The sequence below is a fragment of the Vicugna pacos genome, chromosome 18 (assembly GCF_048564905.1).
Source record: "Vicugna pacos chromosome 18, VicPac4, whole genome shotgun sequence".
Taxonomy (NCBI): Eukaryota; Metazoa; Chordata; class Mammalia; order Artiodactyla; family Camelidae; genus Vicugna; species Vicugna pacos.
The window spans coordinates 13,115,255-13,137,596 of record NC_133004.1 but is presented as its reverse complement, the minus strand read 5'-3'; the positions used below and the strand labels follow the sequence as shown (position 1 = coordinate 13,137,596).

Below are 22,342 nucleotides of genomic sequence, written 5' to 3'. Positions count from 1 at the left end.
GTCCTCTGAAGAAAATTCAGATTTCACATAGGCCTTCGAGGAAAGGAACAGTTTTCTGTGTCCGTGTCTGCAGTACACAGCTGTGGTCCCACCACCTGCTCGGGGGTCCTTGAAGATAAGAGCCAAAGAGACATTACCCTGCCTGTCTTCAATAATAAGTCTTGATTGTTTTCCCCATGGCTGTGGTGTCATGGGAATAAATTACTGGCTTGTTTTTGTTTTTACGGATTTGTCAGTTTTTAGTTAAAAAAAAAATTTAGCAGGATGATGAGTCTAAAGTGTTACTGCTCCCTGATGCTGTTCCTAAGAGGCAGTGCCTTGACATAGCACCATCACATGTAACCCTGCAGCATCCCAGGGAGGTGGGAGAGTGGGTGCTGTTCACACCTTATGTCTGAGAGAAAGGCTCAGAGAGGCTGAGACATTGGTTCAAGGGCAAGAGCCAGGACTCTAGTGACCTGATCAGGTTCGGACTGCGATCTAACGTCATAGGCAAAAGTGAATGTGTATTGTTGTCCTGCATTAAGAAATTCTCTGTTAAGGACACTCCTTCCTTGGGTAAGTTGGGAGCCTGGCTCTCGCCTTGGGAAGGTGCCTTGTAGCCGGTAGGTAGGTGCTCAGCAGATGTTTACTGATGGATGAGTTTGTGAGCTCTGGGCCACTGTCACTCCAGGCAGCGCAGGGCCCGAGTAGGCAGCACCCCCTGTGGCTTTGTCTCTTTGTCTGTGTCGCCTGCCAGCTCCCTTCTCCCGGGCTGCAGGGCAGCATCTCGGCCTCTTTTCTGCCTGTTTAGACTGATTAACTGCCATTGGTCTGACCTTCCTTCCCTCGTCTCTTCTCAGTCCTGCCGTCTCCTTGCTCTTCCTAACCATATTTAGTATCTTTTCTGGAAATGTTTTTTCTACCTGTTGTTTCCATTATGAAAATTTTTAAACCCTGAGCAAAGTTGAAAGGATTCTGTGTGACTCTGGTCTGACAACGTGTGCCAGGAACTGAATCCCTTGGGTCCCGGTTGTGGCCTTGTTGCCTGGACCCGTGCTGCTCAGCGGCCTCGGTTCTGCACACAGCGTGCACATCCAACATGCCCGGGGGTCTTCTCCCCAGCCCGTCGGGGGCCTCGGCTTCCATCCTGGCTCTGACACGTAAAGGGGTGTGTTGTGCAGTTTATTTAATAACCTCTCAGGTTGGTTCTTCGTCTGTGAAAGGGCTTAATGTCACTGTGAGGTGTCGATAAAATAGCAGTTCTTACATCCCCGCATGTAAGTGGTGGTAATGATCGTTGTTTCCTGGGGTCAAATGCAGAGTTAGGAGTTGGACAGATTTGGACTCAAATTCCAGCTGTGTGTCTGCATTTACTCTCTTTGAGCCTGTTTGCAGGCCTGTAAGAGGGACCTGAAGATGACTTCCCATAGAGTTGTTCCACGGCACCAGTGAGATGGTGCACACGGAGTTTTAGCTGGTGGGTGCTGGATTATCATCGAGACCTCAAGCTGCAAAGCTCCCTTGCTGTGTGCTTCCTGCTGTGCCCTGAGTTGGGCAGAGTCTGTGTCTGCAGGGCTTTGCCCTCACGGCATGCCCCTCCTGCCTTCCTCATGTTACTCTGTCTCCCTCATGTGACCAAGCTCACACCTGTCCCAGGGCCTTTGCATGTGCCTTTTGGCACAGGGAGTGTTCTTCCTCCATCTGGCAGCATGGTGGCTTCCTCTCTTCCTCAGGCCTTTGCTCACGTGTAATCTCCTAAGAGAGGCCTTCCCCGTGGAACGGCACCCTCCCCACCCGCGGTCTCTGCACCGTACCTGGCTTCACTTTCCCTGTGGCACTGCTCATCACCCCACCTGTTCTGTGCTGGCCTGTTTGATAGTCTCCCTGCTGGGGAGGAGGCCTGCCTTCTGCAGGCAGAGGCTTTGGTCTCTTTTATTCACTTGTTACCCACAGCGCCAAGAGCAGTGTGCCGACCTTGTAGGTGCTCAGTGAATTTGTGCTGACCCGGTGAATTTTGAATCTTGCTTGGTGACTCCAGGGGAGGGACACCTCAGACACTCCTTCTCACTGACACCTTGGGAGGCCCAGTTTCTCACTGTGCAGCCCTCAGGCTTCACCCTGTCCCAAGTGCCATGGGGAAGACGGGGCCTGGCCCTCCGAGTCGTGACCTTGGGATGCTGATGTGACTCTGGGTGAGGAGAGATGGGAGTGTCTGTTTTATGTCCCACCTCATCTGAACACAGTGGCTTCCAGTCTGACCCTGAGGTTGGGATGGAGCCCCCATAATTCCCTTCCTTCCGCTGAGGCCTGGGCTGCGGGCTTTCGTCTCCTCTGTAGCAAGCAGTCTGAGGACGGCACTGGTCCCGGGACCCATTTCTTGCTGCAGGGTCTTCCTCTTTCTGCCCGGCATCCTGAGTATAAGGGGACAGAGGGACCCGCCTGTTTATCTGCGTTGTCTTCCTCCCCCACTTCCTCCTCGATTCAAGTGTACTTACGCCTCGAGGGTGTGGGGTAGAGACATGGCAGTCCCTAGGAGTGTGTAAAGGCTTGAACGAGGTTGTGACAGGATGGGCTTTGAACAGAGCTTGACAAGTAGAAGGGTTCGAATTTTAACTGAAAAGAGGAAGCCAGCAAACCGTTCTCCTATCCAGAAGAGGCCTCAAAGCAGCATGTTGAAACATGAGAATGAAAGAGTGAGACGGGATAGGTAAATGGGCACAGGTGGAACTACAGGCCAGAGGGAGGGGGGCACGGCGTGGTGGCCGCGTGCACTCGGTGTGCGAGTTTGCCTGTGAGCTTCCTGGCAAACCAGCCCCGGGGGGGGGATAAAGTTCTCCATGTTCATTAGGGGAAAATAGAACAAAACAAAATGGGCTCTCCACGAGAAATTCAGGGTTCTGATCTTGCGATCTGAGTGTTATGGTGAATAGTGCCCTGTGGGTGGGTGGTGAGAACAGTTAAGTTTGATATAGATGGGAAGCTCGGGGGCTTATTTAATTGAAAGGCATGATTTTCTATCCGTGCATGCTTTCCTGCATTGCAGGTATCCAGGAAAGTAACTCCTGTAAGTCATGATGGCCTGTGTGTTGGAGAGGGCCCCCCGGCCCGCCCTGAGCCACCTATGTACTGACTGTGGGAGTCAGCGCAGGAAAACCAGATTGCTTAGTAAACTTGAGTATTTCTGTGTCAGCATGGAGTCCATTGTCATGTGATCTGCTGTTGATAAACAGCTGTAACTGGGAACATACCATTGTTCAAAGCAGAGATGCTGCCATGTAGCAGGGACTTGGAGAAGCACTTAGAAATTGCAGGCCTATTTCTTCGGTACCTGCTGAGTATATTCGCCAAGGAGGCGCCTCCACATTCATTCTCATCCTGCCCTGCCCTTGTGTCTTGTGTGGCTGATAAGATTGATTGACTGAGCGTACTGGATTTCTTAGACTCTGTGGGAATTATTTTTGAAAGGGGAAAGGGAACTTGTCTAGACAAGTTGCCCTGAATAGCACATACTTCAGACCTGTGAGGGGACGGTGTAGCAGGCGAGATCTGCCACTTCATTTGGACTCTGCTTTGTCCCCTTAGGTGAACTGCGACAAGCCATCGTGGCCATGATGAGCAGGAAAGATGAGCTGGAGGAAGAGAACAGGTATCGAGCTCTCCGGGCGGGAGTAGTGTCTTCCTTGGACAGTCTACGTCTGGGATGCAGAAATATCGCAGTGAAGGAAGTTTTGCTTTATTGGCACAGTTGTGACTGGTGATTTCTTGCTTTCCGGCCTGGGATGTGCCACTTGAGGATATATGTTGTGGCTGGAGTGTTAGCACGGATTGAAAACCTTACAATCACAGCACCATCTTAGAACAAACTGAGAATTTGCAAAGCAGCCCTTTTAATTTTTTAATTCTTTTTTTTTAAAAACAGCGTCTGAAATAGAATTCACAAATCATATAACTCACCTATTTAAAGTATACAATTCAGTGGTTTTTAAAGTGTATTCACAGATATGTGCAGCCATCACCAAAGTCAATTTTAGAGCCTTTTTACTACCTGAAAAAGAAGTTCCGTCCCTAGGGCAGTCACAAGCGTTAGGTGACCTTTAATTGAGGGTCTGTCTGCCATGTTCTGAGCACTAGAACACTTAGTTTTCTCAACTCAGAAACACCTAGGGTAAGACCTTCCCCAAAGCCCCGTTGCAGACACTGAGAGGCCAAAGGATTTTATTCATCTTTTATTCCCTGTTGGAACCAGTGCTGGAAACCAGCCAGCTGTTAGCTGTATTGCTGCCCTCTGACTGCCCAGATGTGAGCTGCTCCCCTGCTAGGACCCTGCTTGGCTGCAGGGTGGGCAGTGGCGGGATCTGCCTGCAATCCCCTGCTGAGCCTCCGTGAGCACGACCGGGCGCCTCGGGGGGGGGTCCGGGTGGCGTGCACGTCTGTGCCTGTGTGCGCTCGTGTCGCCCTCTCAGTCCCGTACTTGGAGCGGAAATGGTGTCCTGCTGACATGCAATCACGATTCTCCTGTTTAAGCCTTGATTTGGGCCCTGCTTGACAAGCTTCTCCCTCATCCTTTACAGAAACATGTAAAAGCAAACAAGCATGATTTGTAAAACAAGAGTGTTTTACAAAAGGAATCTTCAGACACTGCAGTTGCGCAATTTTCCAGTGAGAATCAACTTTCAGCATCGGGCTGTAGACATCACCAGATTCGTTTTCCTTGCTCCAGCTGGGGCCGTTACCTTGGCGAAAACCAGAGGTTTTGTCTTGCCTTGTGAAGAACAATAGTCCCTGTCTGGTAATTTCTTCTCCTTCCCAGAGAAAGAAGAAAAACAGTTTGTGTCAGGTGGTTCCAGGCCCCAAGAGGGGAATTTTCTCAACACTGTCAAGGAACACAGGTCTGGGAGGGTTCAGTGAGCAGTAGGGGTGGGGAGGTTCAGACGCTTTTGCTTCTGTTCTGATGTCACATGGCAGGTGTCCTCTTGATTTAGGATGGAGCTGCACCAAAGTTAGTAAATGTTTTCTAGAAATAGCCATGTGAGGTCCAGCGAAGTGGATGGTCAGAAGAACCATGCTTGGCTCATTTCCCGGTGGTAACTTGTGGTTATTTCTGGAAGAGCTGCTGTCTTCTCTGCTATTTAAGACAAAAGATGACAGATATGCAAGTGAATGTGTTAGGGAGGGTTAACAAACTCTAAATACAATATAAAGCACGTTACGTGCAATGTCAGATTACATAGCTTGGGTGGACACTACGTATGCTCGTTTAACCTGGAGGTGGTGGGGGAACACGAGAGAAGTGTGCTTTGTGGCAGAGGGAGGCACGAGGCTCCTGCTGTCTGTCCGATGACTGGAGCCTGTCATCTGATTTCATGGCTTGGTAGTGGTTTTGGCCTGCCCCGGAAATCCTTTCCTTTGTTAAGCTTCTCATCCGGTGTGGCTGTGACAAAATGTCCCGGTTTAGCGTGCTGCACCTGTGCGTGGGATGTCCTGAAGGGGCTGGCCCGGGATTTGCTCCCTCGTTGTTTTCCCGTGATTTAAGCTGCCTATAGGCTCTCAGGGACACAGAGCCGGGCCGCAGCTGGTTCCCCAAGGCGCTCATCCTAATTATTACTCGGAGGCTTGTGGGCCAAGTTTGGTATCTCCTGAAATCAATTTATGTAAGATCGACTTGAATTATGGTTTCTGCAGAGTCTCGTGGAAAATGAATGAATTAGGGCTTGACTTAGGTGAGTAACTGTTCTGGGCTCTGTGGATTCTGGGTTGACAGCGTCTGAACACATGGGGCCTCCTCTTCCCAGGTCGCTGCGGAGCCTGCTTGACGGGGAGATGGAGCACTCGGCTGCGCTCCGGCAAGAGGTGGACATCTTGAAAAGGAAGGTGGCCGAGCAGGAGGAGCGGCACGTCACGAAGGTCCAGGCGTTGGCAAGGTAGGGAGGGTGGAGGGACCGAGGGCGGGCAGGCTTTGTTAAAACCCAGGCATACCTTTCATCAGCACTTTCTAATTAAAAAAACAGTGACCAATGGAAGTAAAATTGATGCATCTGAAATATTCATTTCATTAAGTATTGAATAAATATTGAATAATATGTATACATATGGTTCAAAATACAGACGATACAAATGCTTACCCTCTGCAGTCCCCAGCCACCGGCTCGCCCCTGGAGGGGGGCAGTGTTACTGTCCCGGAGATGCTCCGTGCATACACGATGAGATGCTTATGCACCTCTTTCTTCTTCTTTTTCTTTTCATTTCCTTCGCCTCCTCCTTGTCTCTCTTAATGCAAATGGTCACGTATCCTACACACCACCCTCTTCACATCTTAGGGACTATTCTGTGCTGGTGTACCTGAGGCTATCATCTTTTTAGCAGCTCCCGATACCTCTGTCCAACTGCACCAGCATTCGTTTGGCCAGTGCGCCAACAGCCAGGCATCCGGGTTGTTTCTAGCCTTTGGCGGCTTCTGATGATGCCACAGCGAATAACCTGCTCCTGTATGACTGTATTTGCTAAAGAAATGCCTGGACGTAGAAATGCTGGGTCCAAGTGCAGTGGTCTTTAAAGCTGATTGGAGGTGGTCCACTTGCCCTCCACGGAGGCTGAGAAGTACGTTCAGTGGCGGCGGGCGAGGACCTCACCCAGCGCGGCCTTGCTCCCTCTGCGGGTCTGACTTTGGGGTCTTTGATAAAATCACAGGTGAAAACAGCACTGGCAGAATATTTTTCAAAATAGTTCAGAGTATGGTTGAGCCTTTTTAAATCTGAACCATCTTACTTTTCTGTGACTGTATCTTACTGAAGAGAACTGTCAAGCAACCCTCCTCCCCTGACCTCCCAAAACCCCAACTCCCATAAAACCAGGCGATTCTACTGAATTTGTTCATGTGCAAACACATTTTTATATACTAAGCTTAAAATCTACAGCCTGTCCTTTCTTAGTCTGCCTCCCTCCACCACTTAAGCTTCGTGTTAACCATTTTTATATGCCTGGACATAGCATTTCATGAAGTTGATGTACCATATTATAGTAACCATTTTTGATTGCTGGATATTTGAGTTCCAGGTCCCCCCCCATTTTAGGTAAGATAAGCAATTTATCAGACTGTTCTTTAAAACTCTTTTAACATAAGACCAGGAGATAAACACGTCTTGCGGTGGGTGTGCAGGGGAGTCCAGGGCTAAGTGAACTGCCAGCGGCACGTCGGCTCTCCTCATGCTGCCAGCTGGTGTGAGTGGCGCTAATGCAACCGTTATGTACGTGTAATTGAAAGCTGGCACTGTGATCCCATATTTAATTTTAATTTGAACCTCTCTCCTGTGTTCATATTTTTAAATGACATCTCTAGAACATCAGAGACAGTTAAATGACTATGATAAATACAGTCGTAAGTGCCCAATTTGGCATTTTCTCAACTGGACCACCCGTTCGCCTGGTCACGTGAGGGTTCTGCGGTGTAACTGTGTTTTATGTTCTCAAAGACAGAAGCCTGCGGGGACTCTGTTTCTGAATCATCAAAGAAAGATGGACTTCTAGACCCTGTCATTTTTGATTGTGTTAGGAGTCAGCTCAACCTTGAGTCCCTCCTCCATTGCTTGCAAATTGTGTTTTGGGTGACTTGCTTAACTTCTACCAGCAGGCTGATTTGTGAACTGGAGAGGATAATCTTATGTACCTGAGAGGACCCAGTGAGGAGGGATGTGTGGGAAGGTGCATAGGTGCTGGATAACAGCGAGCAGTTGTAAGTGTGTTTTAGGGTAAATGTATTTTAGTATATGATAGTTTGGGGGAAAATTTTATTTAGCCCCATGAATAGAATAGAAAAAATAATTTCTTAACTGAGCAATTTTATAATCTGAGGCCTCCCCATTTAAACAGTGGGTTGCTGAGAGTTTAAGGCACCTGAAAGTTTGCAGGTAGAATGAACATGTATAAAACTTAAGAAGGAGAAAACAGGAAGAAAGCCAACAGAGCAATGGAATGTGTAAGTTTTGAAACACTCAACTGCTAACATGTTCCAGACAGACTTGATGTTTGCCAACTGCCAGAACTTTCCCCTTGCTTCTGGTCACAGAAGGAGCAGCTGTCAGTGTTGTGAGATGGTGGATATGAGTGGTTAGTCGGCTGGGGACTGGGGGTGCTGTCTCTGATGGGCGGCCCTGCAGAGCGTCACGTGCTTGCCCCAGGGTTGCCCTGTTCTAGGTCCATGTGTGTCCAGGTGGCAGGTTTCATAATGCAGACGGTTTAGCCCAGCAGTTGGTGGCACGGATGCTGGCTCTGGACCGTGTGGGTCTGATCTGATCATGGCTCGGCTGCTTTTTAGTTGTCTGATGTCAAGCAAGTTTCTTAACTTCTCTGTCTCTCAGTTTCCTTGGCTACAAAGCGAGGATAAGAGAACTCTCTACCTCGTAGAGTGGCTGTGTGATGAAGTGAGAGAGAGTCCATATGTCGGCTCAATAAATGTGCTCCATAAATGCTGAAAAAGCTAGCCATCATTACCATTTTTCTTTAGTGTAATAATTATATTACTAAGAAACTCTGCCTAATCAGAGTTATGTTTTAATGGCAATGGTGCAGAAAGAATTAAGAATTAGGCTGTTTCAGACTCAAGAAGGTGAAATTATTTTTGCCATGAGTATTCTAATGCTTAGAGCGTGTTTGGGTGTGTTTGTGTCTTACTGGCTCTGAGTGTAGAGTAAAATTGAAACAGCTCTGTGCAAACTTAGAGTTTCATTATACATTCATTTTGCTCAAAACTTATGCTTTCCTTTGATGCTATCGTAGCTCAACAAAGAGCAAGGTCTTATAACCAGCCCAGTGCCTCTGTGGCCTCAAACAGCGGCTCCTTCCTGAACAGAAGCATTATAACCAGTAGCATCTGAGGGTCAGTAAGTCTCATTCCCTGAATAATTGATTGTCTTATCTCTTGCGGAATTAAGAAAACCAAGCTATGAGACAGGTGTTAGCAGAAAGAAAACACACATTTACATGAGCTGAAGTACCTTGGAGGGAAGCAAGCGGACAGGGTTTTGGGATTATTGCAGGGCCATCTTCTGTTTCTGCTCTTTGTATTAGTTACCTCTGGCTGTGTAACAAATTATCTCCAAACTTGACAGCTTAAAACAGCAAACATTAATGATCATCCACAATGTCTGTGAATTAGGAATATGGGAATGGCTCATAGTTTTTCATAAAGTTGCAGTCTAGCTGTTGGGCAGAGCTGTAGTCATCTGAAGGCTTGATTGGGGTCGGAGGGGAGGATCTGCTTTCCAGCTCACTCATGTGGCTGTTGGCAGGAGGCTTCAGTTCCCTGCCTCTCTGGGCCTCTCTGTAGGGTTGCTCACAACATAGCAACTGGCTTCCCAGGGTGAGTAACCCAAGAGCAAGGGAACACCCAACATGGAAGCCACCGTGTCTTTTATAACATAATCTTGGAAATACGTGATCACATCTGCTATATTCTCTTGTCACACAGGTCAACCCTGGTTCAGGATGAGAGAGATCTACACATGAGTGAATACCAAGAAGTAGGAGTCATTGGGGGCCACCTTGAAGACCACCTGTCACACCCACCAGGCTTCTATTTTCCTGGGGGCAAAAACTACCCCAATCTCTCTTGGCTGGCTCTTCCTCTTCCCCATTCTGTGTATGTGGTTTGGTGGAACTGACCTGGGCTCCAGAGCAGGACAAATGGTGTGTCCTGGACAGTCAGCTTGTTCCATCCCTTGGCCACCATGATTGGGTCACAGGAAGGCGTGTGTCCAAGCTGATCTGATATGAGTCAATTCTAGCATTCTTGAGAGGGTATGATGGAAACCAGAAGTTGTTGGCAGCTGTGTTTGCTACTGTGGGGAAGACCCTGACCCCAAATCATGACAGCACAGTGGAGAAATGGAGAGCGGGAGAAACCAGCAGATCCTGGTATCATTTGAGCTCCTGGATCCAGTTCTCCCTGCCATCGTTTTTCTTCTGGACCACTCAGTTATGTGAGCTAAGAAATTCCTTTTGTGACTTGAGCCAGTTTGTGACTGGTCTTCTCTCCATGAGAGTCCTGAGTCCTGACAAACCATGCTGCCTTATTGACTGTTAGGGGATGGGAGCGAGTAATGTTTTTTCTGTGCATAAGTAAAATCGCTCCCTCGGCAATCAGCCTGCCAGGTCGATGAAGTGACCTCCTTGTTGTGGTTACCAGTGAGCTGAAGAATGTGTTGTGAGGATAACCCACTGCACCTGGGCGCTGCTCAGGGCCTTTCCTGCCTGTCTGCGTGTCGGGACCAGCCTTCCGAGTATTCTTCCATCACAACTTTCCTTTCCTCCCGCGGAGTTCTGGTGTGCTGACAAGAACGTGTTCCTGGCTGTGTCACTGGGGCCATTATCTTTCCCCTCCGAGCCTCTGGTCGTCCATCTGTAAACATTTAGAAGAGGGTGGTGGCGTGGGGCCCTCTCCGCACCGCATGAGAGGCGATGTTTAGCAGGATGCTGTGGGTGTGTCCTGGTTGCTGCTGGCTTGGGAGGGCTGTGTCTCGTCCTCAGCCGGGGAAGCAGTGTAGTGACCTCTCAGGCCTCAGGTTCCTTGTCTGTGAACTGGGGCATAATAATTGTAACTGATACTTGTATCAATTTGGTGGCAGAAACCCAAACCTAGTTAGCTTGGGACAAGAGGGAAATTTTGTGTTGCTGGCACTGGTCTCTTTCTTCAGGTGTCACTGGGCCTGGGTGCCCCCTGGCTCCCACGGTTTCTCCCTGGCTCTCGGCTGTGTCCTTGGTGTGTTAATGTCATTCTAAGGTAGGGCCTCTGCACACAGTGGCAGAGATGGCCTCTGTGGCACCAGGCCTTGCGCAGGATCCAAAGAGAAGAGACTCTCTTTCTCCTGATGGCCATATGTTTGTCTCATTTTAAGAAGATTCTTCCTTGGGTGTATCGTGGCCAGGAGTGAGGAGACAGCCATGGTTGACAGCCTCGCTGGGCCCCCAGGGCAGGTAGTGGGCAGATACATCATGTCTGTCCTGTTCCCTCATAGGATGGTGGGGAAGATCACATGAGCTCACCCTCCTAAGGCACTCAGTGCAGCTCAAGGCCCATCATAAATACTTGGTGAGTGTTCCCTCATGTCTTCTCCCCGGCTGGTGCCATGGCTCCCTATGGCTAGGGATGCTGAGGTTGGGCCCAAGTCTCGTGGGTCCTTGGCTTGACCCAGCTTCCCCCTGCAGTGAACATCTTGGGAGCCTTTGGCCACTGGCCTTCACTTGACCTTCAGCCCCTCCTGGTGTTGCTTTTCCAGCCCTGCCTGCCCAGCATGTATCCCTTTGTTTATTTGTCCCTGATGGGCTGCTGGGCCATGATCTGCTGTGACAGCATCCTGGGTGTGACAGACCTGGACTGCACAGTCTGTAAGTGGGACTGAGCCAAGGGCCTCGGTCCCTTCTCACATCACTCCATCCAGCCCCCAGAGACCTTTATTGACTTTTTGTGAAGGCTTTATTTTATTTTTATGATTTTACTTATTTTTGTTATTTTTTTAAATGGAAGTATAGTTGGCTTACAATGTTGTGTTAGTTTCTGGTGTACAGCAAGGTGATTCAGTTATACATATGAATAGTCTTTTTCATATCTTTTCCATTATGGTTTTATTACAAGATATTGAATAGAGTTCTCTGTGCTATATAATAGGACCTTGTTTATCTATTTTATATATAGTAGTTAGTATCTGTTAATCACACACTCCTAATTTATCCCTCTGCCCCTCTTTTCCTTTTCAGTAACCGTAAGTTTGTTTTCTATGTCTATGAGTCTATTTCTGATTTGTAAATAAGTTCCTCTGTATCATTTTTTTTGATTCCACATGTAAGTGATATGATATTCGTCTTTCTCTTTCTGACTTACTTCACTTGGTATGATAATCTCTGGGTCCATTTGTGTTGCTGCAAATGGCATTATTTCATTCTTTTTTATGGCTAAGTAGTATTCCATTGTGTGTGTGTGTGTGTGTGTGTGTGTGTGTGTGTGTGTGTGTGTATATATATATATATATATATATATACACCACATCTTTATCCAGTCATCTTCGATGGACATTTAGGTTGCTTCTGTGTTGTGGCTGTTGTAAATAGTGCTGCTATGAACGTTTGGGTGCATGTGTCTTTTCAAATTGGACTTCTTGTCTTTTCTGGATATTTACCCAGTAGTGGGATTGCTAGATCATATGGTAAATCTATTTTTAGTGTTTAAGGAACCTCTTTACTGTTTTCCATTGTGACTGCAGCAATTTACATTCCCACCAGCAGTGTCGGAGGGTTCCCTTTTCTCCACACCCTCTCCAGCATTTATTATTTGTAGACTTTTTGATGATGGCCATTTTGACTTGAGGTGATACCTTACTGTGGTTTTGATTTGTATTTCTCTAATAATTAGCAGTATTGAGCATCTTTTAATGTGCCAATTGGCCATCTGTATGTCTTTTTTGGAGAAATGTCTATTTAGGGCTTCTGCTCATTTTTTGACTGGGTTATTTGTGTTTTTGATATTGAGTTGTATGAACTGTTGGTATATTTTGGATATTAACCCCCTGTTGGTTGCAGCATTTGCAAACGTTTTCTCCCATTCCATAGGTTGTCTTTTCATTTTGTTGATCATTTCCTTTGCTGTTCTAAAGCTTTTAAGTTTGATTAGGTCTCATTTTTTATTTTTGCTTTAAATTCTTTTGCCTTGGGAGATTGATTTAAGGAAATATTGCTACAATTTATGTCTAAGAATGTTTTGCCTGTGTTCTCTTCTAGTTTTATGGTGTCATGTCTTATATTTAGGTCTTTGAACCATTTCAAGTTTATTTTTATATATGGTGTGAGGGAATGTTCATAGTGTTGCTGTGAACGTTTGGGTGCATGTGTCTTTTCAAATTGGACTTTTAAAAATTTCATTGATTTACATGTAGCTGTCCAACTTTCCCAGCATCACTTGCTGAAGAGACTGTCTTTACTCCATTGTATATTCTTGCCTCCTTTGTCATGAATTGACTGTAGGTGTGTGGGTTTATTTTTGTGCTCTCCATTTGGTTCCATTGATCTAATATGTCTGTTTTTGTGCTAGTACCACACTGTTTTGATTACAGTAGCTTCGTAGTATTGTTTGAAGTCTGGGAGGGTCGTGCCTCTGGCTTTGTTCTTTTTCCTCAGGATTGCTTTGGCATTCTGGGTCTTCTGTGGTTCCCTATAAATTTTAAGATTATTTGTTCTAGTTCTGTGAAAAATGTCATAGGTATTTTGATGGGGATCACATTAAATCTGTAGATTGCTCTGGGTAATGAGGCCATTCTAATATTTTAATATTCTTCCAATCCAAGCACCTGGGACAGCTTCCATTTCTGTGAATCATCTTCAGTTTCCTTTATCAGTGTTGCATAGTTTTAAATATAGAGATCTTTCACTTCCTTGGTTAAGTATATTCTGAGGGTTGTTTTTTTTTTTTTTTTGGTGAGATTTTAAATGGTATTTCTTTTTCTCTTTCTGTAAAGAAATGCAACAGATTTCTATATATTAATATTGTATCCTGCTACCTTGCTGGATTCATTTATTAGTTCTCATAAGTTTTGTGTGAAATCTTTAGGGTTCTCTACGTAGAGAATATATAGTGTCTTCTGCATATAATGACAATTTTTCCTCTTCCATTCCAGTTTGGATCCCTTTTATTTCTTTTTCTTGTATGATTGCTGTCACTAGAACTTCCAATACTATGTTGAACATAGTCATTCTTTTATGAAGTCCCACTGTTCAGTTCTGTCTCGAGAGAAACATGCTCTGGAGAGCTATTTCAAATCCATTATGTAAAATGAAATGGAACTTTTATAGTTAGGGTGAGCAGACACCAGAAGTAAGGTCCAGTTTTTGTCTATATGTCCTTTAAAAAATTAGCATTTGCTTTCTTGTCTGATTGTAAAAGCCTATGGCTGTGAACTGAGATGGGGGAAGGAAGAGCAGGGTTGCTGTAGTGGACAGTGTATTGTTTCCTGAATAGCTCTTCCCTCCATTTCTCCCACACTGGAGAATCAGCCATGGCTTGATTTTAAAATTTTTTCCCCTTTGACTGGTGGTGGGGGTTGAACTTTCCTAGGCACCAAGGGTCTGTCCTGATACGTCGAATCTGGTCAAGATAATTCCATCTCCTTTCCAAAATGATTGATTCAGGTAGCCATGACTTGACCCAACTAGGTGTGGTGATTGGACTTAGCTCAGGAAGTGGGCACGTGATCTAATTCTGGTCATGGAGATGTGGTTGAAGTTTGCTAGGGCTTTGGAAGAAGATGGTCTCTTGCTTGTTGGATGGCTGGGGTGGCTCCCTTTGGACCCTGTGCTGTGAGGGGGTAAAGGCTGGAACTGCTGTAGCCATTTTACCACCACGAGGGAGATGGCCTGAGGATGAAGCTTATGCTTCAGCCTGGAATAGAGAGGAGGGGTGAGGAACTGGGTTTTTCTTATGACATCAACGGGCTACTGAGTTAGCCTCTCTTGGAAGCCAGATTTTCCCCTTGAGTGGCCAGTAAATCCCCTTTACTAGCTAAGCCATTTTGATTTGGATTTTCTGTTTCCTGCTTCATTAGAAACGCTCATTGCTATAGGAGGCTTTGCCCACCACCTCCTGCCCAGCCACGGGCCAGGTCAGGTCCATCCATGCTGTCTTTCCATGGGAACCAGTATCCTGCCTTTACTGTGTTACTGTCCAATCATATATCTGTACTGTGTTCCCTTTTAGGCTGTCAGCTCTGCAACGGCAGGGACATGCCTTTGTGCTTCACCTTGTTTGTCTTCCTTGCCCCTGACTCCATGCCTGGCACACAGTAGGTGCTCTGTAATAATATTGATGAGGGAGTGCAGGTACCACGGGACCAGTGACAGAGCCACTTGGTCTGAGTCTCATTGAGGCATGTTAGCTCTTTGGACACGTGACGTCTCTCCTCAGCACCTGCTCTCGGCCCAGCACAGTCACACTGAGCTTAGCTTCGGGCCTGCTGGCGGTTGTCATTTGCCCCAAGACGATAATTTGGTCACTTCTTGGGACTTGGTGCCTTCCTGGAAATCCCTCAGCCGTCTATGTAAATCTTACCAGTTAAGATAGGTAGGTAGTGGGAGCTCTTAGTAGTAATCGACGGGAGCCCACCTGGAACAGGCTTTAGAAAAGATGCTGTTGACTGGGCTGTGTAACTTAACAGTTGCAGGGAAGAGCTAGCATTTGCCCAGCTGATCCGGGGGCTGGGGGTGTCATGCAGGACCTGCCTCCTTCTGTGTCGCCCCTTTTCCCCTTGGTGGCTGCTTCGTTCTCAGGCTTGCTCTTCTCTTGTGGTGACAGGAGGGCCCCCAAGCAGCACTAGGCATAAATCCCATCAAGCTGGCACCAGGGGAAGGAGAGCATGTTCCGAAAGCCCTGGAGAAAGTCCTGGGAGTCACTCTCATTTCCCAGGGATGTGTTACTTTTGCTGCCCGGGGCCTGGGTCACATGTCCCCTGGAGCCAGGAGACAGCTCGCTTTCCTCAACTGGCCACACGGAGCAGAAACAAGTGACAAAGTCATTTCCTCGAGAGGAGGAAGCTCTCCCATCGGGGAGTTCGTCCCATCAGATGGGGGTGAGTGCCGGGTAGGCAGAAGCAGCGGCGTTCCCTGCCGTGGGCTCAGCTCCTCGTGACGTTTGGAGTCTAGGTTTCTCAAAGTACAGCTCCTGTGCTGTCACTCTTGAACCAACCCTCCTGTGAGTGACAACGAGGGAAGCCTGGACTTCAGGTCGTCCCGGTGTCTCGCTTTGTTCTTTCTGGTGTCTTTCCTGGGTAGGATGTTTCCATCTGATACAATTCGACCAAGTGCCCAGTCCAGCCACTTAGGCATCTTTAGACGTACAGGTCTCGATTTCAGCAGACTCAGTACCCCTTTAAAAGAAAAAAAAAATCCAACTGCTTTACTATCCTGAAATGAAATTCATAGCTAACATATCCTACCTGCACAAACAATGAAAAGCTTCAGCATAACACCCTAACCCTAATATGAATGAGAGGTAAAAGGAAAGTAATTTATAATAAAAAGTAGGTTACAGTAGATACTGGCTGGGCATGACTTTGCTAGAAAAAGATGATGCAGTTAAGTGCTTACACCTACTTATAATGCATAAGCTGGGATTTAAAGGCCGGAAGATCAGAAGTCATTCTTTAAGTATGGGTGCATCCTAGGGTACAAGCTGGCACATTTGGTGTATAGTTAATGAATTTGAGTATAGGCCCAGATTACAAACACGTTTTTCACCCACATAAAGGGCTGTGAGGGCAGCTGAAGGCACGGCAGGATGTAATTTGCTCTTGGTTGTGTGGGACTGTCATGGTCTCTCAGGACAGCTCATGTCCTCGGCCCCACTCTCTCAATGCTGGTGGCACCCCTTCATCGAGGAGGTGACCAAAAGCATCTCCACACTTCAGCTTTGCTTAGACCTCCCCATGCATTACAGTCACTGGGGGGAGCTTTTAAAACTGCGTCTGCACCTCTAGAGGGCAGTACTGCCCCCAGTGAGAATCACTGCCCTTCCTACCCTGTTCTCGTTTTCAAGACCGATTGCAAACGTACCTTCCGAATTTTGTGTTGAAGAGCCTTCTGGTCCATTTTCACTTTGGTCCTCTTTTTGAGTCCTTGGCCAGGGACCGAGACCTGACCACACTGAATTATCCATCGGGCTCCTGCTGTCCTGGCCCACCCTGGCTCCCCTGTGTTTCCTGTCCTTCACTTCTCCTTGGACGCGAAGCTGGTTCCCCAAGGTTGCTGGCTCTCTCGCTTGGCTGAGTCTCATTAGCTGAGTGAATGGTGCTCTCCGTCACTCTTGAACACGTCCTTGTCAGCAGCTGACAGGTCTTTGATGACTTATACCAGAGCAGCCAAGGAGAGTTGAGTGCATGGGATGGGACCGGCGTGTGGGGACGGGGATGAGTCCAAGATGTGTGTCAGGGCAGGAGACATAGTGACTTAGGAGGAGCTGGTTGACTGATGTTTAATGCCACCAGAATCCAGTGAAGGATGGTTGGTTAGTTAATGCTCATTCACTCATTGGTTGACTCAGCAAACATCTATTCTGTGTTAAGCTGGGTCAGCCAGAGATAAACAAGATACAGCCCACTAACCTGTAGGTGCTGAAAATGGAGGGAGGGGATCTATAAACACAGATTTTTAACCTTTTGGCCAAGAATTCCTTGTGCTCTAGTTGAGTTGGCTGTTCCTGGAAGGAAGTGTGGGGCAAGCCTGGACTTGAGTCCAGCTTCTTAAGGCCGGGACTGGAGTAAGGGGCGTGGTGCAGAATTTAAGAAGCCACTAACTCTGAGCCCTGCAGGTGCTTATTCCACTTCTGGATGTGTGATCTCAGCTGGTCATTTCACACCTTCTGCTTCTCATCTGGAAAACTGGGACAACAGTAGTCTCTCCTAGATACGATGCAAAAGGTAACACAGGAGCAGTGCTAAGCACAGTGAGCGCCCTGCCTGAGCCCTGAGGAGAAGCCAGCCGTGATTGTTATTACTGGTTTTGTGCAAGGAAATTATTCTTCCATTCAGGGCTGCAAAGAGTCACTTTCTGGAGTTAATCTAGCCCGCTGTTGCTTGGATGTAACGATCTACTGAAGAATTCTCTGGGTTGAGGAGCTCAACGCCTTGCTTAGACTTTGCTCTATACACATTGCAGGCACCCAGGGAGCTTTTAAAACCGCTACAACCAGGCCGCCCTCCAGGCCAATTAGATCAGAATCTCTAGGGGCGAGACCCAGACTGCTCAGGTCAATTCCAGCATGCAGCCAAGGTGGGGAGCCCGTGGCTCGGAGCAGTGCTTCTCAAACCTCAGCGTACCCACCAGGTACCTGGGGGTTGTGGTAGAATTCAAACTCTGATTCAGCAGGTCTGGGAGGGGCCTGACAGCGCGTTTCCAGCAGGCTCCCAGGTGGTGCTGATGCGGCCGGGGGCTGCCCTGCACTGCGAGGCGAGGGCTCAGACGGAGCGCATGCTAGTGATGGTCTGAAAGGGTAGGTTCAGTGATTCGAGATCACCTGGGCTCTTAGGAGGGCGTGAAGGAGCTTATGATAATTATCAGTTATATATATATTCTTGTTCACATTCTTTTCCATTATAGGTTATTACAAGATACTGAATATAGTTCCCTGTGCTTTTACTGTGCTATAGTAGGACCTTGTTGTGTATCTATGGTCATCTGTACCTGTTAATGTCAAGCTTCTAAGTTATCCCTCCCCCTCTACCCCCTTTGGTAACCATACATTTGTTTTCTGTGTCTGTGAGTCTGTTTCTCTTTTATAAATAAGTTCATTTGTGTCACCTTTTTAGATTCCACATACAAGTGATGTCATATTTGCCTTTCTTTGTCTGACTTACTTAGTATGATCATCTGTTATTCCATCCATGTTGCTGCAAATGGAAAAATTTCATTCTCTTTTATGGCGAAGTAATATTGTGCTTCCCACAACTGCTTTTTTTTTTTTCCCTCCCACAACTTCTTTATCCAGTCATCTGTTGATGAACATAGGTTGCTTCTGTGTCTTGGATATTGTAAATAGTGCTGCTGTGAGCACTGGGGTGCATGTATCTTTTTGAATTAGGGTTTTCTTCAGATACATGCCCAGGAGTGGGATTGCTGGATCATATGGTAACTCTATTTTTAGGTTTTTAAGAAACCTCCATACTGTTCTCCATGGTGGCTGCACCAGTTTACATTCCCACCAACAGTGTAGGAGGGTTTGTACATGCAATCTTTATTCTGCTTATTCAGCGTAATATTTTCTTGTGTTTCTACATAGACTTCAAATTATGTTTAAATACAGATTTTTTCCCCCTCAAATATAAAAGCAATGCACAAATTACAGTCTATAAGCCTGGAAAGAACAGAAAAGTTTAAAGAAGGAAATCACTTGGACACAATTACTGTTAATGTGTTTTATTTACTATTTATGAGGCATTTTATTCCAGCTTATTTTATGTATATATTTTACATAATTCAGATCATTCTGAATCTGTAGGTTGATGGTCTGCTTTGAAAACCAGTTAACAGAGCATCATAAAAATGTTCTCATGCTGTTCACTTGTATGGATATCACTGTTGATGGCCATGTAGGAGTCTGTGTCTGAATATGTCCTTGTTTCTCACACCATTTCCTTTTCTTCATCATTTTACTGCCCCCTCCCTTAAAGGAGTAATATTTCCATGAACATTTTTTTATAAATTCTTCCTTTCTTTAAAAAACAACCATCTTAAGCTGCATTTCTGGAATTGGAATTCTCATTTTAGAAGGTACAGGTACCTATAAAGGCTTGATTCATGTTGCCAAAATCTTTTCCAAGAAGGTCTCACTTGAAACTCTCCCCCCTAGGCTGGATGTGGAGGGCCTGCCTCCTTGGTGTTTTTAATGGCTGTCTGTATAGTTAGCCCTTTCCATGTGGGTTATTGTTTAGGCCACTTCTAGTTTTCTGAGATTGTAGATAAAGGCTCAGATGATACCCCCTCATCTGTAGCTGGTTCTACCCCTGAGAGTTTCTTTCCTCAGTCTGTATTCCATGAATGAAGTCACAGGGCAAGGGATGGGAAGGTTTTAAGGGCACAAGTTATGTGGTGGTCTGGCTCCAGGGTGAGGCAGGAGGACCTTGCCCCCAAGAGCTTGAGCGGGTTCCATCATCATTTGTTACCATTTGGCTTCTGCTTTTGTGGCTGTGGAAGGTGAAGGCATCCTTGCCATGAATGATTTCTCAGCTGATTCTTCTTTTGGGAGCAGAGACCACAGGTTGGAGAGTAGACATGCCGAATGCATTAACATCTGAACTTAGAATTGTGGAAGTACCTTCTCAAACACCATGAACAGTGGAGAGACATGTATGTCCCTCACAACCCTTTCAGAAGTTTGTGACCATTGTAAGTTGCCTAGATATTTTTCCGAATGAAAATGATGGACAGGAGCAGGTAGAGGAACAGGAGCCTGTTAGCATCTCTTAAAGCAATCGTGAACCAGGGAGAAAGCCACGTGCTTGGTTGTTTTCTCCAATGCTTCTAGAATCCAATCAAAGACTCAGGTTTTGTTGCTGAACTAAAATTTTTAGGGAGTAAGCAGCAAGGTATATTTGCACGAACATCTGCCTTTTGAAGCACGTGCCCCCATGGAATGGCTGCGTGTCAGAGCCATTAGTCTTCGGCGCCAGATGTTTCCCACAAAAGCTGCACCAAACACGGACTTGGGTGGTTCATCAAGATGCGAAAAATAGGCAGCTGTTTAGGGAAAAGGGAGAAGGTTGTGTCTGCACCGTTGTGTTATCCTATCACTTCTCCCCATAAAGGCGGCACAGAAGCAGAAGGAGATAAAAAATTACCCAAACCAATAAATGTTATAGAACTCATTAAAAGGTTATGATCATTATCTGCTGGGGAGGGAAACATGATTACCATTCATTAACGCTCCATTTGCTGTCTTTTCTAATGAGACATAGGTAGAAAAGTCTAGAGGAGTAAATAAAAATGACAGAATGGCTCCGAGGGATAACAGAAGAGCCAGGGAAGGAGCACAATCCGGAGAGATGATGCTTATTAAGTGTGTTGTGTAACTCGAGAGAAATGGTTGAAATTCAACAGCTGGACCTCGCTGATCCCGGGAGCTGGAGCCCTTTGCTCAGTTTAACGCCCCGGCTTTTTCCTCCTTGCCTCGGGAGAGGCAGAGTTGGTAACCTGGTTCTTCGTAGAAAATAATTTTTCAAACCTTGCCTTTCCGGTACGGTTCACAAGGTGGCAATTTCCATGTCACTGAACATGAAGTCTGGGTCTTAAATATAGCCAGCATGTGAATGCCCTGCAGGCGGTGACAGTGGCGGTGACATCACTGCCAAGCAACTTCTTGTTATTCTGGAGCCGGGGAGGGGAGCAGCAGGAAGCTCAGCAGAGGGGAGATATTCTTGGCAGCAGCAGTAATGCTGTTTAAAGAGAGACAACTGTCAAGTCTAGTGGTTCTGGAAGTTTGCAAAGTTTATTTGTTCAGCGAGCAAACAAAAGTTCCCCGAGTTCGTCTGGGGTGCCAAACACAGACGGTCACGCTGCTCCTCCCACCAAACAGCCATCACAAGAACATTTTAAGCAGAAGAATTGTTTCTTCAAATGCTGTCTTTCTTGAAAGCCCCAAATGTAGCCTTCCTGAGAGCTGAGCTGCACGGGTTAAAGCGGAGAGCAGGGGTCCTGGAACTCCTCCTCCTGAGCTACAGACCCCCTGGTGAACCACACCCGGAAGGCAGTTTACATATGGTCAGCTAGCGTGGAGCAGGTTTTCCTTGGAGTCCAATTCTCTCATTTCTGGTAACATGGAGTGAGGAGTTGTTATGGCTGAACTAAATTCACAGATGGTCTCCACGTCTCTTCTATCGTGTGAGGCTGGTTCCTTTTCCAGGGTGGTTTCACTGGGAATGGAGTGAACTGTGTCTTACGAGATATTCATGTTTTTCTCCTCATTCAGTCATGGGTCCATCACATCTCATAGTACAACCTCTCCCCTTCTTTGCGTTCTCAGCCCCTCTTTTCTCTTTTTTTTTTCTGTAGCATTTATCTAATTTATCTTCTAATGTTACTTATTACAATCAATATTATTGTCTTTTTCTCTTACACTATAAGCCTCATGGGGGCAGGGACCTATGTCTCATCTGTTCACTGATGGATCTGTTTTGGGGGCCTGGGCAATGCCTGATACGTAACAGAGCTCAGAAATTTGTTGGATGAACACATGAATATTTGTCAATTACTTCTGAGTTGCGGTTCTGCTGTGTTTCTGGCTTGTTTCTAAGGTCCTTTCATGGTCTGAGATGGCTGCTGGAGCCCCAGCCTTTATATCTACATTCTATGCAGCAGGAAGGGTAAAGCAGGGGAAGGGAAAAAAGAGTGTTTGCTAACTTCTTTTGAAGAGGTTACCCTCAAGCCACTCAAAATAATTTGTCTTATGTTTCAGTGGCCTGCACTTACTCTGTTAGGAATGCTGAGAACTGTGTTTTTGTTTTTTAGTAGGACACATTGTCACCCTGAGTGAAACAAGAAGGGAAGAACAGGTATTTTGGAAAGTGAATAGTGGTCTGTGCTCAGTGCCTTGCACATAGTAAACTCTCGTTAGAAAAAATCCACTTCTGTCGTTAACATGGAGTGACAAGGTAGCTTAAGTTCTCTTTTATGGTCAGAAGTATATCACATTAACCTCGTGGTGATTTAAAAAAAAAAGGTCTTTGAGTCAGAAAGACCTTGGCTCAAATCCTTGTATTAATCTGTGTGACCTTGGACAAGTTACTTTACCTCTCTGAGCCTCAATTTTTAAGAATCTCTGAAATGGGGACCATATAGA

At 46.4% G+C, this 22,342-nt stretch overlaps 1 protein-coding gene across 3 annotated transcripts in view; it reads left to right on the top strand.

Moving 5' to 3' along the window:
* The window catches only part of SNX29 (sorting nexin 29), a 478,692-nt gene that overhangs the window by 108,083 nt on the left and 348,267 nt on the right, over positions 1-22,342 (top strand). For all 3 annotated transcript variants that reach the window (XM_072942171.1, XM_072942172.1, XM_072942173.1), the window contains exons 12-13: positions 3,565-3,628; positions 5,775-5,903. In XM_072942171.1, the coding sequence (XP_072798272.1) occupies positions 3,565-3,628; positions 5,775-5,903 (193 nt within the window). The remainder of the gene's footprint in view (positions 1-3,564; positions 3,629-5,774; positions 5,904-22,342) is intronic.